This window comes from Marmota marmota, unplaced genomic scaffold (genome assembly GCF_001458135.2).
Source record: "Marmota marmota marmota unplaced genomic scaffold, marMar, whole genome shotgun sequence".
Classification (NCBI taxonomy): domain Eukaryota; kingdom Metazoa; phylum Chordata; class Mammalia; order Rodentia; family Sciuridae; genus Marmota; species Marmota marmota.
The window spans coordinates 2,028,828-2,044,123 of NW_026000052.1; the positions used below are offsets into that span (position 1 = coordinate 2,028,828).

General features: G+C 59.3%; 1 protein-coding gene across 5 annotated transcripts in view; it reads right to left on the bottom strand.

Moving 5' to 3' along the window:
* Positions 1–15,283, bottom strand: part of Kcnt1 (potassium sodium-activated channel subfamily T member 1) — a 56,529-nt gene extending 41,246 nt beyond the window's left edge. For all 5 annotated transcript variants that reach the window (XM_048813348.1, XM_048813346.1, XM_048813347.1 and 2 more), the window contains exon 1: positions 15,170–15,283. In XM_048813348.1, the coding sequence (XP_048669305.1) occupies positions 15,170–15,264 (95 nt within the window). In that variant the 5' untranslated portion in view covers positions 15,265–15,283. The remainder of the gene's footprint in view (positions 1–15,169) is intronic.
* Positions 15,284–15,296: the final 13 nt, after the last annotated feature.

The window sequence follows — 15,296 nt, forward strand, 5'->3', positions numbered from 1 at the left end:
CTCGGACGGCGAGCGCGGCAGCTTGGCCCGCGCCATCCTGCGGGAGCGCTCGGCGCGGGAGGCGGCGGCGGGGGCGGCGCCGGGCGCAACCATCACGCTCCGCACCCGCCCCCGCGCGCCACAGTGGAACGGTCCGGCGGGGGGGGGCAGGACGGGGAGGGCTCCCAGGCTCCGTCCCCACCAGCACGCCCCCAAGGAAGACCCAGTCCCGGGGCTCAGCCTTCCCCAGAAGTGGTGGTGGTGACTGTCCGTGCTGGGAAGGAGGAACCCTGCAGCTGAGACCTGGGCCCTTGGCCAGGTACCTGGGGAACAGGAGTACTGGAGAGGGGAGCTAGGCATCCTGGTTGGTCCTGTGCCCACATCTCGACCCTCCAGGGGTCCTGAAAGCTCAGTCTAATGCCCAGATCGGCCAGCCCAGAGCTGTACCCATCCTTCAGTTCCTGGCTCCAGCTCCCTCACCAGGTGGGAAACTGCTGGTGTCTCCCGTGGGCACTCAGGGTCCTCCTTTCCCTTCTTTCCACCTCCAGAGCTGTCAGGGCACATCTCAGGGGCACTCGGCTGTTGGCCCCCACGCCACAGTGGGTGCTGGGCATGCCCACGTGGAGCTCTTGACGTCCTTCTGGGGCGTGTGAGGCCCACCTCACCAAACACAAGGACGACCTGCCAGGGACACAGATTCTTATCCATTTTTTGATGTGGAAAGACTGAAGGAGGAAGTGACTTCCCCAGGAGCAGGAAGGAGCGGAGCAAAGATCTGGACCCAGGACCAGCTGATCAGAGAGGCTCTGTGTGGCCATGCTGTGTGGCTTTTCTAGCTCCTCCGTCTCACAGACAGGGCTCCAGATGACTTGCCCAGGCAGGTAACTCTGCAGGTATTGGTGCTGGGAGGTCTGGCTTGCCCCAAGTCCAGCTTGGCGTGGGAGCTCTCAGAGTCACACCTGCCAGACCCAGGTGGAGGGGCTCTCCTGGGCTCCTGGGCCCTCCTGAGCAGCCCACACCCCAGGCCAGGAGCTCCTGCTTGCTGGGCCCGACTGTGAGTGCCAGCAATCAGGGAGCATACAGGAGATTTATGGTAGAGAAGTGGGCTTCAGTTCTTCAGGTAGTACCAACCTGAGTGGGGGTGGCCTGGCCCACCCACACTCACCAGGAGCCCTCATGAAATGGCCTGCACCACCCCCTCACCCTGAATCCCCTTGGCTGACCATCTGTCCCCGATTTCATGGGTCTCCATGCACATACTCTGCAAAAACACAAGAACCCCAGGGCTCACGTCACAGGGAAGGAGCACCCAGAGAGGAAGGGTGGGTGAAGTGCCAGCCTCGGCCTGGCAGGGAGCAGCCTGTTTCTTAACAATGCCATCGAGGTCAGCTTCGCCGTAGGGAAGCTGAGGCACAGGGCTACTCCCACAGGGGACCCGCATCCTGGCTCTTCAACACCTGCCCCAGGCCCAGATCACATGGAAACCAAGCAAAAAAAGGCTCAAACCTGGGCTCCCGTCGGCCTGAGGGGAACAAGCAGGAGGAGTTCCCCACCGCCCTGGGAGGCACTCACAGACGGAGGTGCCCCTTTCTGAGGAGCAGAGCAGCTATGAGGAGGGAGGCCGGAGGTCTCCCCAGGGCATGCTGTTGAATGAGACCGCTGATGTGCATAAACAGATCAAGCAGGCCACAGCGCCTGCACAACCCGGGGCCATGCACACAGCACTGCAGAGAGAGAAAGTGCCTGCGGACGTCAGAGGTGCTCACACAAGGCACCCCAGGAGCAAGGGGAGGGCGCAGAGAGGGCGTCAGGGCTTTGGGGTGTTGTGTTCCCCCTGCATCCCTGAGCAATGGCAGTGAGCCACATCTGGAAGGCTCACGCAAGCCACATCCGCAGAGCGTGGCAGTAGAGATGCGTGGCAGCCTGTCCCCAAGGGCCAGCCTGTTCTGCCCACACAGAGAGCTCTCCTTTCCACTCTTGTTTTCTGAGTGCAGGGGTCTGCCTGTGCTGTTGGCATCCGAATCCCAGGGCTAGAGAGAGGTGACAGTTGGGAGGAGGACACCGACATTTTGTGGTGTCAACCAGTGACAGGCGTGGAGGAGCCTGTGTCCCAGGTGGCAGGGGGACCTCTCAACTTGTTCCTGCACCATGTGGGTGGGTAAAGTAGGTCTATCTTGGAAATGACAGTCCCCTCTCGGCAGGGTCCAGTGGCTGTTTCCTGTGTGGAGAGGGTAGACAGTCCCTTACACATCCAGTGCTGATTCCTGGCTCCTTGGCCTCTGGGTACAGTGGAGTGACCCACAGGCAAGAAGCAAAGCCTGGAGCAAGTGAGGTGGGAGGGCGGGCACTGGGCTCCCAGGCTCTGGGTCCTTGGAGCGTGGACGATCTTGCGCCCTCAGAATGTCTGCAGAGCATGGGAGTGGAGATGGGGCAGATGTCCTGGAAGCCCCAGAACAGATGACAATCGCCCCTTTATGAGTGTTAAAGACAGACAGGTGCTGTGAGCTCCCTGCAGGGAGGGCTGAGGGGCACTGGAGCTGGCGGAGGACACCGCCTCTGGAAGTGGCACTGCCATTCTTCCCACAAGACTGGGTGGGGAGGGTCGAGCTCAGGTAGGGGGAGGAAGGAGGGGCACCTGGGATGGGGAGGACAGGAGCAGCACAGAGGTGGATCAGGATGTCCATGCTGGACCCTCACAGGGTGCCTGCCAGAGGCCTATCCTGGGGCTGCCAAGCTGCAGAGAAACTGTCTGGTTACCTGCTCAGTATAGGAGCTGAACCTCTGGGGCAGATGGGCTGCCTTGTGGAGCAGGGCAGCCAGAAGGTGGTCCAGAGGAGGTGAGGAGGCCGGGTCCCTGTGTGGCACGTCTTCAGGTGGGAGGCAGGTGTGTGGGCAGGTGTGGTATCTACAGCGGGGCAGGGGTGACCGCTGCCTCAGGAGCCTCCCAAACCCAAGCTGATAAACAGACAGTGAAAGGCAGTGATCAATACTCAGAAGCCATAAGGGCAAGGACAAGCCAGTGTCACAGATGTCCTCAGATACTGTTGGGAGCCATGTTGGGAAGTGTGGGCAGTGACCCCCCTTCCCTGATCCTGTCCTCAAGGTCAACCTGAGACAGCCACAGCATCCTGAGAATTCTCCCCACAGCCCTGGGGAGAGGCCGCCAGAGGCTGTTCTGGCCTTCCCTGTCATCTGGCTGGGGAGCTGTCTAGGCAAACCCCCAGAACAAGGTGACACCCTCAGGCTGCCCTCTGGGGAAAGAGTATGGAGCCCTAGGACATCTCCAGCTGCGTGGCGTGGTCCATGGGCAAGGACATTTCACAAGATCCTAGGAAACGGGGCAGATGGACACTCAGACACACAGCCCTTGCCCATGCTCTGGAGCTGTGGGAAGGTGGTGGGGTCACCCGCAGGCTGGGGCACAGGAAAGGGAACAGGAAGAGGACACAGGGGCTGGGAGGTGGAAGAACCCACTTGACCATGGGGGATGACCATGGGGCAATGTGTGGCCCAGCCACATGGGGATCCCTTGGCCTTAAGCAGGAAGGAGGGTCCGACAGCTGCGCAATGTGGGTGAGCCTTGATGACATGGCGCTGAGAAAGGGGCCTGGCACAGGACTGTGCTGCGGGGTTCCACCTGTGTGACAACTCCGAGTCACCAGGCCAGAGACAGGAAGTGGAATGGAGGGTGCCGGGGCTGCGGAGTCAGTGTCTATGGGACAGAGTTTTCACTTGGAAAGTGGGAGAGTCCTGTGGATGGATGGTGGAGGCAGCCGCGGCACCATGCAGACAGGCTTAACACGCGGAATGTCCTCTCGGAATTGGTTTGCATGGTATATTTTATGCCATGTGTATTTACCACACTTAAAACAGATACGTTTAAAAAAATAGAGAAGGAAGGAGGAACAGGAAGAGTGGGTGAAGGAAGGAAGGAGAGAAAAAGGAGAGGAAAGGACTAAGTGGACTTCAAGGACAGAGAACCTGGTCATCGGTAAAGCCTACGTCCAGGGCAGAGGGAAAGTATCCTCCAGGCTTCCGGCCCAGGTCGGCTTATGAGGGCAAGTTTCAGTAAAAAGGAGAGACAGAGGAGTCTGTTATCTCCGCAGACTGAGGAAGGAAAGGAGACTGCAGGACCCAGAGGCCTTTGGAGAGCCAGGCGCCCTCCAATTACTACTAAGTGAGTCAAGACTAGCAAGAACCTTAATCAAATTAAGGACCTCAGTAGATGACTCTGCACAGCAGAGGCAGACATAGAACCCGGGACTTGAGAGAGGGTGGAGGACTCTATCTCAAGGGTCCTTGTGCCCCAGGGCAGAGGCTCCAACAGGCTTTAAGTATTTAAAATCAATTTAGAAAACATTTAGAAACATAATGATGTAGCAGACAAAGAACTGTGTACTGAGTTCCAGGAAAACACCACCCAGATATTGACCCTCCTACATCTACTGAGATTGAAGGGCAAAGAAAGAGCTCTTAAGGGTATAAGACGGGAAAAGGGGTCACCCGGGAGGGGCAGAGCCATCTGGCTTTGGGTTTCCTGGGGGGCACTAAACTCGAGGGTCTGGGCAGACCAAACGCTGAGGAGGAAGACAGTGAGATGAGGAGTATTGTACCCAGCCAAGATATCATCCAGGTCCACAGACACAGGACTGTTATACCCAGCCAAGCTGTCACCCACGTCCACAGACAGGGGAGATGCCGCAAGTGTGGAGCAACACACGACATGTGGCACCAGCACAGACGCCCTTTTTGAAGGAAAAACAACCTTGAAGGTGAAATGCAGTCACCTCAAAGAAATACCCAAGTAAGGAACTCCACAGTGAAAAATAACAGTGAATGTGTGTGTGGTCAGCAGGAACCTATGTAAGTGGATTTACAGCAAATGTTAGATGATTATGCAAAGTCTGGTTACAGAACAGATTGTAACAATTTAAAACCTTGGTGGAGTAAAAAGAACAATATAATTAGCAAACATTGGGGGTGTGTAGGGTGTTGTCATCCAAAATGAGGATGCTCTAAGCTGGGAGTGAACCACACACTATCCCCATTGGACGGACAGTCCTTGGAGACATCTCAGCAGGGAAGGTGCCAGGGCACAGAGAATCCTGTTTTGATAGAGGTAAGGAAATTACAGAAAGGAATGGGGTCATGTCAAGGGCCAGCAAAAAGCCCCCTCTGGCCAAGGAAGGACAGCTGAGCATCAGAGGGAACACTAGACAGGGTGGATACATTTCCTCTGGCTGCTATAACCAATTGGTTAATTGCCACAAAATTAGTGGCTTAAAACAACACACACTGGGACTGGGGATGTGGCTCAAGCAGTAGCGCGCTCGCCTGGCATGCGTGCTGCCCGGGTTCGATCCTCATCACCACAAACAAACAAAGATGTTGTGTCTGCTGCCGAAAACTAAAAAATAAATATTAAAATTCTCTCTCTCTCTCTCTTTAAAAAAAAAAACCCCACATTTCTCATCCAATCTTGGAGGTAAAAAATCCTGACACCTGCGTCAGCAGGACTGAGCCTCCAGTAGAGACATGCGTCTGCCCCTTCCAGAGTCAGGTGTCCACCTGTGCTCACCCACCTGGGCCCCTTTCCCTTCTGTACTCGCTGGCCTCTGCTTCTGTCCTCATGTCTCCCCTCCAGTTCTGCTCTGACCCTCCTGCCTCCCTGGGAGGGCATCAGGCCTGACTGCCCAGAGAATCGTGGGTCACACCTCGTCAAGGCCCTCAACCTAGTCACATCTGCAGAGTCCCTTCTGCCACCTTCACAGACTCACGGGCTTCCAGGATTAGCTCGTGGACATCTTAGGGTGCACTTGTCAGCCACCACAGATAGCAAGTCTGTGTAACTCTGTGGGTCAGTACGTGATGCTCAGGGAGACAAATCCAGAAAAACCCGCTGCTGTTGCCAGGAGAAGCTGCCGTGAGCTTGGCCTCACGTTGGAACTGGTAATTGAAGAGAAAGGGTGGGGTGTGGCAGGAATTGTGCTATGGGTGTGCACCTGGCCCTCTGATGAAGGCAAGTCAGTGGAGGGAGAAACAGAACCAGGCAGGCACACCCTGGGCCCAGGAGCAAGGCGGGTCAGGCAGTGGTCAGACAGGGCTGAACCCTCAGTAGCAGTGTCCTCAGACCCACGGTCGGGGAGACCTGGATGTCTGGGTAGCACCTGCTCACCCTGAGGTGAGAAGGCACATGTGTTGCTGCTCAGGGGACCCACTGGCCATCTCCAATGGGGACACATGGGCAATACATGGGTCACAATGGCATCCGCAAGGTTCTCACACCTACATCAGGCAGACCTGGCCAGCTGGGCCTCAGGACCAGCGTCCACTCCAGAGGGACAGTGAAGTCAGAGGAACAGGCTCTGGGGAAAATAGCCTGGTGTTGGTCAGGGTTCTCCAGAGGACAGAACAATAGGCTATACATGGCCCTCGGGCGTCCAAGGGGAGTTGGGTAAGCGAAGCAGCTCCTGCGATTATGGAGACTGACACCCCAATCGGCTGGAGGCCCGGTGTGCTGGTCAGGGCTCTGTGCAGGTCCAGAGCTTCCCCCTCTGGTGGCTGTGTCTGCTCTTCTGTCTGTTAAACTGGCCCCACCTTCCCCGAGGTCCCCTTATGATGTCATCTGGAAAAGTCTGCACAGTGCACCCTGGTGACCATCTCTGCCTGCCTCTCTTCCACCACGGTGCCACCCCAGCCCTCTTGTAAGGAGACTGTGACTGCATTTCAGGCCCATCTCAACCTCAAGAGGCTTCACTAAATCACACCTTCAAGGTCATACAAGGTCACAGCATCAGGTTCTAGGGATCAGGACATGGGCAATGTGAGAGTTAAACCCAGTGGCCTGCGGGGAGTCCCAGGCAGACCCCACATCCACTCCAGAGGGTCCAGCTGGATGTGAGAGGCTGGGTGTGGGGTAGCACCCACATTGTAGGGCTGGGTATGAGGAGAGAGGGTGGGGTGTGGAGGGGGTGCTGCCTGAGCCTGATGCCGCACCTCCCTCCAGGGGTATTACATCACTGCCCGGCTCGGTAGGGTCCTCTTGAGGGGACACAGGACTGGGCTTCCTCCCCACAGCTGGGCCCCTCTGGGTCCTGGTCAATCATGCAGGAAGAGGCCCCTGCAGAACAGCCAGAAAACTCCTGGGGAGGGGGAGAATTAGTTCCAGCATTGGGGCGGGGGCCAGGCCTCTGGAGGCTGACCAGGGTCCTGAAGGGTCCAGCATGCAGGAGAGCTCTGCCTTCTGGGGTGACATCACTTTGTCTTCCAACAGTCCCTGAGGGTGGCACTCACTGAGGGGCCCACGGAGGATGGGGTGGAAGTGTGGATAGGGACAGAGAGGTGGAGCTGGGACCGAGCCTCCACAGGCCTGGGGTTTGGGGTGTGGCCCTGCCCACATCTGGAGCAATGGAGCCTGGGTAGGGGGAGCTCCGGGGCTCAGACCCTCAACCCACAGCCTTCCCAGGGCCAGCCAGCTCTGCTTCTATGGGGACTCCTGTCTCAGGTGTCTAGAGGGACCTGAGACCCAGGGAGGGCTCCTGGGGCCCTGCCAGGTTGGGGCCTGCTCTGGAGGGGCTGGTCAGCCAGTCCCGCCCAGCACAGAGCTGTGGAAGGAAGCTGGGGTCCCACATCTGTCCTCAGCCTCTCTGCAGCTCCTTCCACTACCCCTCCCCACCAGCTGGGACATGCTGCCCTTCCTGTCCCCTCCCCCAAACCCACGCCTCTCCTCGCCCCTTGCAGGCCCTGGGGTCGGGGTGCTCAAGGGATGGGCCCTCCCCTTGGCTGCAGAGTGGCCTCCCTCCTGGGCTCTCATGGGGGGCGTCAGGGAGGAGGTAGGGTCCCTCCACCCTGTGCCATCCCCATGCTTCAGGCTGCTCCTGAGGTGGTGGCCCTCGGCCATCGCTCCTGTGAGGGAGCCTCCTGCTGACGCCTGCTCTGTCCCCTCCTCCAGCACGGGATGTCCCCTCTCCTTGTCCAGCTCCAGGGCTGCTGGGAGAGTGGGCCTCTGGAGCTTCCACTTCCCAGCAGGTCTCCAGTCAATTTAGGGCCACCCAGGAAAACAGCCCACCCAAGGATCGGGCATATTATTAGCAGACGCCCCCCCCCAGAGCTGGCTGAGAACCCCAACCCAACAAGAGCTGTGAGAGCCTGCACAGGGCATGGCACAGCCGCCTCCCCAGCCCTGTGCTGGGACCTCACTGGTAACCCGAGCAGGGGCAGGTGCTGGACCTCCAGGTCCCCCGACACACCTGTGCACTCTGACAGGAGGTGTGGTGCCTGTTGCCCAGACAACAATGCACCATGCTTAAGTGCCTTCAAACAACAGGGATCTGTTCTTTCCCATTCTTGGGCTGGAAGTCCAAAATTGAGGGAACAGCTGGTGCTTGCCAGTCCAGCTCAGCAGCTCCTGGCCGTGTGGCTTGAGCAAGGTCCACCTGAGTGTCTGCCTGTTATCCTCCCAATCAGCTGCTGTCTGAAGAAGTCTTGGAGTCCTATCTTTGTATGTATAGCTAATTAAAGGCCAGCATGTGGGGTGGGGGGCTCCTGATGACTGCTGGGGGTGCTGCACACAAGAGGTTCTCTCCAGGATCCAGTGGAAACCCAAGTTCAAGTAGTTGTGGCATGGCAAGCAAGGTGATGGGATTAGAATGGGGTTAGATGTGGTCCTGAGGTGGGCCTTGGAATGGGACCAGCACCCTGGGAAGGAGATCAGCCTGCCCTGCCCCCCGCCCCCTGAACACTGCGAGGAGAGGTCTCTGGACTGCGGGCACCTGCTCTGGACTCCCTGCCTTCAGGGCTGTGCCCAGTGAATACTTGCAGCGGAACCCACTCCCCCTGTTCTGTGGTGGAGGCCTGAGCAGAAGAAGCCCTAACGTGACCCTCCCTGTTCCTGTGCTGCATGCACCAGCCTGGAACGTGTGGTCACACCATAGGAAGCTCATGGAAATCACCTTCTGACAGCCAGATGACCACGGGTCTCTGTGCCTTGGGGGATGCTGGCTCCCCCTTGCTGGGCATCTGGGTTCTGCTTTATAATTAATCTGGGAAGAATCTGATTTTGAGTCATGCCTGTGAGTCTCTGGGGTGTGGGCTAGGGGAGGAAGCCATGTGCCTGGCTTCCTCCTCTAGCTCCCGAGGAGCAGCACACCTACTCCTCAAGGAGGAACACCTACCTTGCCCTCTCAGCGTTTCAGGGTGCCCTAGGGCCTGGGTGTGGGGAGCCAGAGGCGTTTCTCATTTCTTGTGGTGGAGACACTAACATGGGATCACGCGGAGGCCAACATCCTACCTCAGTGAAGACAGGCCCCAGGAGATGCCCTGCTCGGCTGCACGCGCACGCACCCAGTGCCCACTTCCTCCTGCTGTCTCTGTGACCTTGGCCCTTGTCCTTCTGCTCACTCCTGGCCTCCTGGGGAGGAGCAGTGGCCCAAGCCTTGGAGTTCATGTGAGGCAGCAGGAAGGTGTGAACTGCTCTGAAGGCCACACCTCCACAGGAAGGCCAGCTGGCCTTCTGTTGTCCACCCTGACTCAGGGCCTATCTCTGAGGCTCTGCTTCCTGCTAAGGACCCCCAGGGGGAGTCCCAGCCCCACACCCAGCTGATGGGGAGGGCATATCAGGCTGGATCCAGGCAGTGGCTGGGACAGGTGACACGTGTCTCACTCAGGACACCTGAGAGCACATAGAACAGTCCAGATCTGTCCTTTCTTGGTTCCATTATGCAGGCAGCAGACAAAGGGTATCCAGGAGAGCGGGCAGGACAGAGCACACATGACACCCTGGACCAGTTCCCGGAGTCCACACAGGTGGACCCTCCCCTGCAAGCTCACCCCAACCTCCCCTGGGCCCACTGGCCAGGTCAAGACCATCTCCCTGGCAGGCTGCATCCTCTAAGGCCTACGAGCTTGCACTGGACAGGCCCCACCCCAGGCAGGGCGAAGGGAAGGGCTGAGGTGACCTGTGGCAGAACCACCAGCCCAGCCTGGCCTGGCAGTCAGGCCTGTGCAGGGAAAGGAAGGCCCCAGACAGAGGTTAAACACAACCTGGGGAGACCACACCAGCTGGCGTTTCCCTGAGCTAAGCAGCCCTGGGGTGGACACATGCCAGGGAGGCACTGCCAGCAAGAGGACTAGGGGCAGGGACACTCGGCCTGCTCCAGGGCTACCTGGGACTGCTGGTCCTGCCCTGGAGTCTGGCTGGCACAGGTGGGTCACCATCACACATGTGGCTGTCCTCTGCTGTGACAGCTCCTGACTCTCGTCCACTGGTCCATGTGAAATCCCCTCACTGCACATGTGAGTTCCGGGCAGCTCAGCCCAGAGTGCTGTGGGGGTGGATGTCCAGTCCCCATGGGGTCCCTAGTCCAGGAGGAAATGCCTCCCCATCTGCCTGTCCTTACCTCCCTCTGCCCTCGCCCCCAGAAGCTCCCGGCCTCCTCCTCGGGCTTCCACTGCCCTAAACCCACCACAGTCCTCCTGGATGCTCAGCTGGCCCCACCCCCACCCCAGCCAGGCCTGGCTGTGTCCTCTCCTTTAGGCTCCTCGGTTTCCAAGCCCTGGCCATGCCTGACACAGGTACTTCTCTTGTGGGAACCCAGGGACCAGCTGGCTCACCAGGCACCCCCAGAAGGGGCATAGGGTACAGGTACAGCCCAGTCCACCCCCAGCATCCCCAAAGCACCCTCAAAAGACAGCTGATGTGACCCACATCCCCCACAGAGCTGCCGTGGCCTTCAGGTAAAACTGTGGCCAGTGGGGCTGGGGGTGTGGCTCAGTGGCAGAGCGCTTGCCCAGCACAGGTGAGGCCCTGGGTTCGATCCTCAGCTCCGCATAAAAATAAATAAATAATAAAATAAAGGTAATAAAAATACAACATTAGAAAAAATTAAAAAAAAATAACAACAGCAAACTTGAGCTGGTGACCTTTGGGGAGCCTAGGGCCCATTCTGAGGTCCAGATAGCTGGCTGCCGTCCTTAAGGGGCTGCCCAGGGGAGGAAGCCTGAACAGAGCTCTTTCCAGGGAGGCCCTGCGGCCCTGCTCTGGTAGAAGATGGGCGGGGCCACGGGGAGGGCGGATGCTGGTAGGCATCAGGAAGGGTGTCGTGGGGGAGGGCAGGCTGATGGCCCAGAGGGGCAGGCAGGCAGGGATGGGTGGGGAGGGCACTTAAGGGACAGGCCTCCTGCAGGCACTTGGCAGGCACTTGGCAGGCAGCCGGGCTAATTCTCCCCACTCACCTGGGCCTCCCTGGATGGTTCTTCCCCACCCTGCTCCTAACTGCTCAGTCATTAGCAACCATAGGTGAGTGGTTCTGAGGGCCTGCTGTCCCTAGGGACCCTCACTTGAGTCCTGCTTGGAGCCCTGGTGGGGCCTCGGCCCTGGGGAGGGGCCTGGCTCTGTCCCATGGGGCGGCCTGACCCACTGTGGTTCTGTTGGCCTGGGAGGACCTAGACCCTGGAGGACTGACTGTTGCTCCCTGAGCTGGGTCCTTGCCTGCTGGTCTGTCCACAGCTGCCTCCTGCAGGGCTCTGTCCTGACCATGCTGGATCCTGCCTGCCTTCCCATTTCTCATCCATGTGAGAATATTTCACGTCTCCTCCAGAGAAGCCAGTCGAGATGCTCAGCTGTCAGAGGACCACGGGATGCCAGGCTGGAGCCCTGCTGGGGCTGCGTCCACCCTCAGGCCTGCTCGGGCGTCACCCTGCAGCAGGCTGCTCCACTCCAGGACCCTTGGGTGAGGGATGGGGTGGGGATCTCTCCTGGGGCTTGGCCTGGGGCAGCACACAGGCCAACCCAGCCAGCCCAGGACAAGCCCCCTTCCCTGCATGGAGTCTGTTCAATGGGTTGGGGGTGTGTGTGCGGGTGCTTCTCACTGCTGGCCTGGCCTGCATTCAGAGGGGGACCTAACCTGGCTTCCACTGGGGCTTGGGTGACACTATGGGCTGGGCCCATCCACCCCTGGCTCTTCTACTCCATTTTTCTGGCATTTTGGAAGAAGGGCCAGTGGTGCAGCAGCCCTTGTCTGCCTCCTGTGGAAAGCTCGTCCCCTCTCTTCCTGAGACTGAGTGGGCAGGGCAGAGCTAAAGCCTCATGTCCACACTACAGAGCAGGAGCCCAGGCTCCCAGAGCCCACCTGCAGCCACACCTGTAGCCACCAAGGCCTTTTTACAGCCCTGCCCCACTGCCCCCTCAAGCTGCCCTTTCCGGGGCTGTTAACCCACTCTGCCGGAGAAGGAGCCCAAGTGCCAGTACCCCTAGGACTGTGGTGCTCACTTACGTCTCCAGGGCATACAGGAGGACTGCTTCTAGACAGGGAGCGGGCCTGGGTCTCCTAACACTGCCTCTTGGGTCCTGGGAAGGGGCAGAGGCTCCACAGCGTCCATTCAGCTTCCACTGAGTGCCGCTCCCCAGGAAGCTCCAGAACACGGCCTGGTGAGTGAGTCTACCGGGGCCACGTCAGTCCCTTGAAGGGGAAGCTCTCAATCCTGCCCCTCATCGAGCTGCGTAGAGCCCTCAGTCACCTGGGGAGAGTGGCCTGGCGGCTCTGCCTTGTCCACGTGTGGGTGGCTGTGCTCCCACCCCCCACCCGCAAGGCCAGCCTCAGCAGTGGTGACTCACTGCACATGGCTTTACTCCCCTGTCGGAGAGGAAGCCCACAGCCCTACCCACCTCCCCACAGCCTGCTAGGACTCGGGCCTCTCCCCATAGAGCCTGCTGGGCGCACAGTGGGGGAGCCAGGGGCAGGCAGAGAGAGCTTTCGCAGCTCAGAGCTTCCCCAGACCCTCCTGGTGGAGACCACCACCCTGGTTGGTCCCCGAGGTCCTGGCTGCTCCATCTCTGCATACCACCCTATGGCCTGCAGCCCCAGAACTCGGCCCCAGGAATCCTACCTGCTAAAGCCCTGGAGAGCTCCTGAGAGCCCCTGCACACCTGTGCTCTTGCAGGTACGGCAAGTGGGCTCCCTGGCCCCTCTGGGCACCCAGGCCCCTCAGACTCGAGTCAGCACACCCTTCCCATCCTGAGAAGCAGCCTTTCCGTCTCCTTTCCTCACTATGGCCTGGCTGTCACTATACCTGTGGGTCCCTGGTAGGCTAGCACATGTGCCCCCCAGCTCCGTCCCTTGTTTTAGGAATCAGTGACAGTGCACAAGGTGGGGGAACAGCTCTGGGGATGCCAAAGGCAGATGAGGAGAGGAGGGCTAAGGCACTTCAAGTGCAGTGGCCATCAGGGCTACCAGGCCCACTTCAGGGACCTCTAAGCAGCCACCCTCCCCCTTGGCCTGGGATTTGTGCTCAGAGCTGGGTGGGGAGGGTGTTGCTGCAGATGGGGGCTCAGGTGACCGCGGGACCCCCATCAGGGCAGGTCTTGACCCCCTCGCCATGCTGGTTTCCTGCCTCAGGGCCCTCTGGCTAAACGGGGACCATTTCAGAGTCTGGGGGTCATGAGATGGGCAAGGCCAGACACCCACCCTGTAGCTGTTGCCAAACTAGCCCCATGGGACAGAGACAGCTTTAGAAAAACAGGAAGTGGTTCCAAGGGGTGGCTTCCTTTGAGGGAGCTGGTGCTCTGGCCTCAGTGAGGGCCACATCATGCAGAGGACATGCTGAACTGCACTCGGGGCAGACCTCATGCTCCACGCAGTTAGCCATGATTTAAGAATCGTACACAGGTCTAGGACTTGGGGATGGGTTCAGTGGCAGCTCCCTTTGCCTGGACCAGGAGGGGAACCTCTGTCACCTCCTGTGAAGACAGAGGGGCACAGCAATACCAACCATAGTCACTGACATCCATCTGGTGGTCAGGAGGCCCGTGCACCATGCGGGGAGCCAGAGCCATTTCCTATCTGACGTTGGAGGTCCCCCAAGTCTGCCATTTTCCAGAGCAGGCACCCAGCGGGATGGGGCTGACTTATCAAGATGTCCAGTGCACGGATTGGGCCTGGGGAAGCCCCGACTCTCCCCACATGGGTCCCAGGAGGGCAGGAGTCCCCAGTCAGGGACACCAGAACCAGCACCTGCCCATCCCTCCTGCCCCAAAAGGAAGTTAAAACTAATCTCTTGTCCAAGGCATTTATTCTAGGTGGGTTCATTATGTGCTGCAGCACTTAGTTCAACAAGGCAGGAAAACACTGACTTTCAAAAGCACCTCTGCAGGACTCAACCCCTTGCTGCTAAGTGGCTGAAGACTTTGGGATCGATGTCTCCTCTGGCTCTAGGTGTTCAATGCAACCCAGCACCACTGGAGATCCGGGTGATGGTCTGGCAGGACATCCCTGCAGCAGGCCATGTGATTTTTAGTCACTTTCCCCAAGTACTGGGGGCTCCTGACATACAGCGCCTGCACACTGACCCTGCTCATGAAAGCAATTTCCTCCTTTGCTGCAGTCTCAGCAGCTTATTCTGACAGCTCGGTTTGTGCCCTGATAATCTGCAGCTCCGAGCACTTCATGTGCTAACTTAACAATTGCACTGTTCGGGGACCAAAGCTGCGTCCAGGCTGGTGAGTGAGCCCTGAGGAGAGTGCGGAGCCCCCCAGCGCACACTGGAAGGAGAGGCTTCCAGTCCTCTGCTCGCAGGCTGACAGCACCTCCCCTGAGGCTGGCAGAGCTGGAGTGCTGGGTGTTTACCCAAGACAGCTATTTGGGGAACAGGGGAGGGAAAAGCAGCATCCTTCAGCTCCCTGCCAGCCCCTCAGCCGCGCCGCTCCTATGGACCCATCCCGCCCGTCCTCTCCTCAAAGACACAAGTTCATTTTGCTTTTTCACACGGAAGAGAATCTAAGGTGAGGGAACATTGTCACTTTGAATGTGTGACTGCGAAATTGCACTCTGTCCCCCAGTGAATAATTAATAAGTGAGCACAGCCTGAGTCTGGAGGACACTAGTTCTCAGCCAGACTGCCGGCTGCTACCCCGGCGCCTAGGCCCCGGCTGGACCCCGGCTTCCGCGGAGCAGCTCTGCTGGAGCTGGGGGCAGGCACCAGGAGGCCAGGGACCCCCGACCGAGCTCTGGGCCGACCCCCAGCACCGAGCATCCCGCGCCCTGCTCCAGGGGCCCTCCCCGGACCTACTCCCCCTCTCCGGCGCCCCGAAACTTCCCGGTCCCGGAACCTGGAAAGTTGCAGGGCGCCGCGGCTGCGGGGGCGCGCGGGCTCAGCACCGCGGACAGCTCCGCGCGGCCGGCCGCCCCCGGCCTACCTGTCGTCGTTCTGGAAGGACTGGTCGCCCAGGAGCAGGTCCCGGAAGCGGTACCGCGGCGGCAAGGGCAGCACCTCCGTGTCCAGGTCGCTCATCTTGGGTCTGGCGGTGTCCAGGAGCTGTCTCT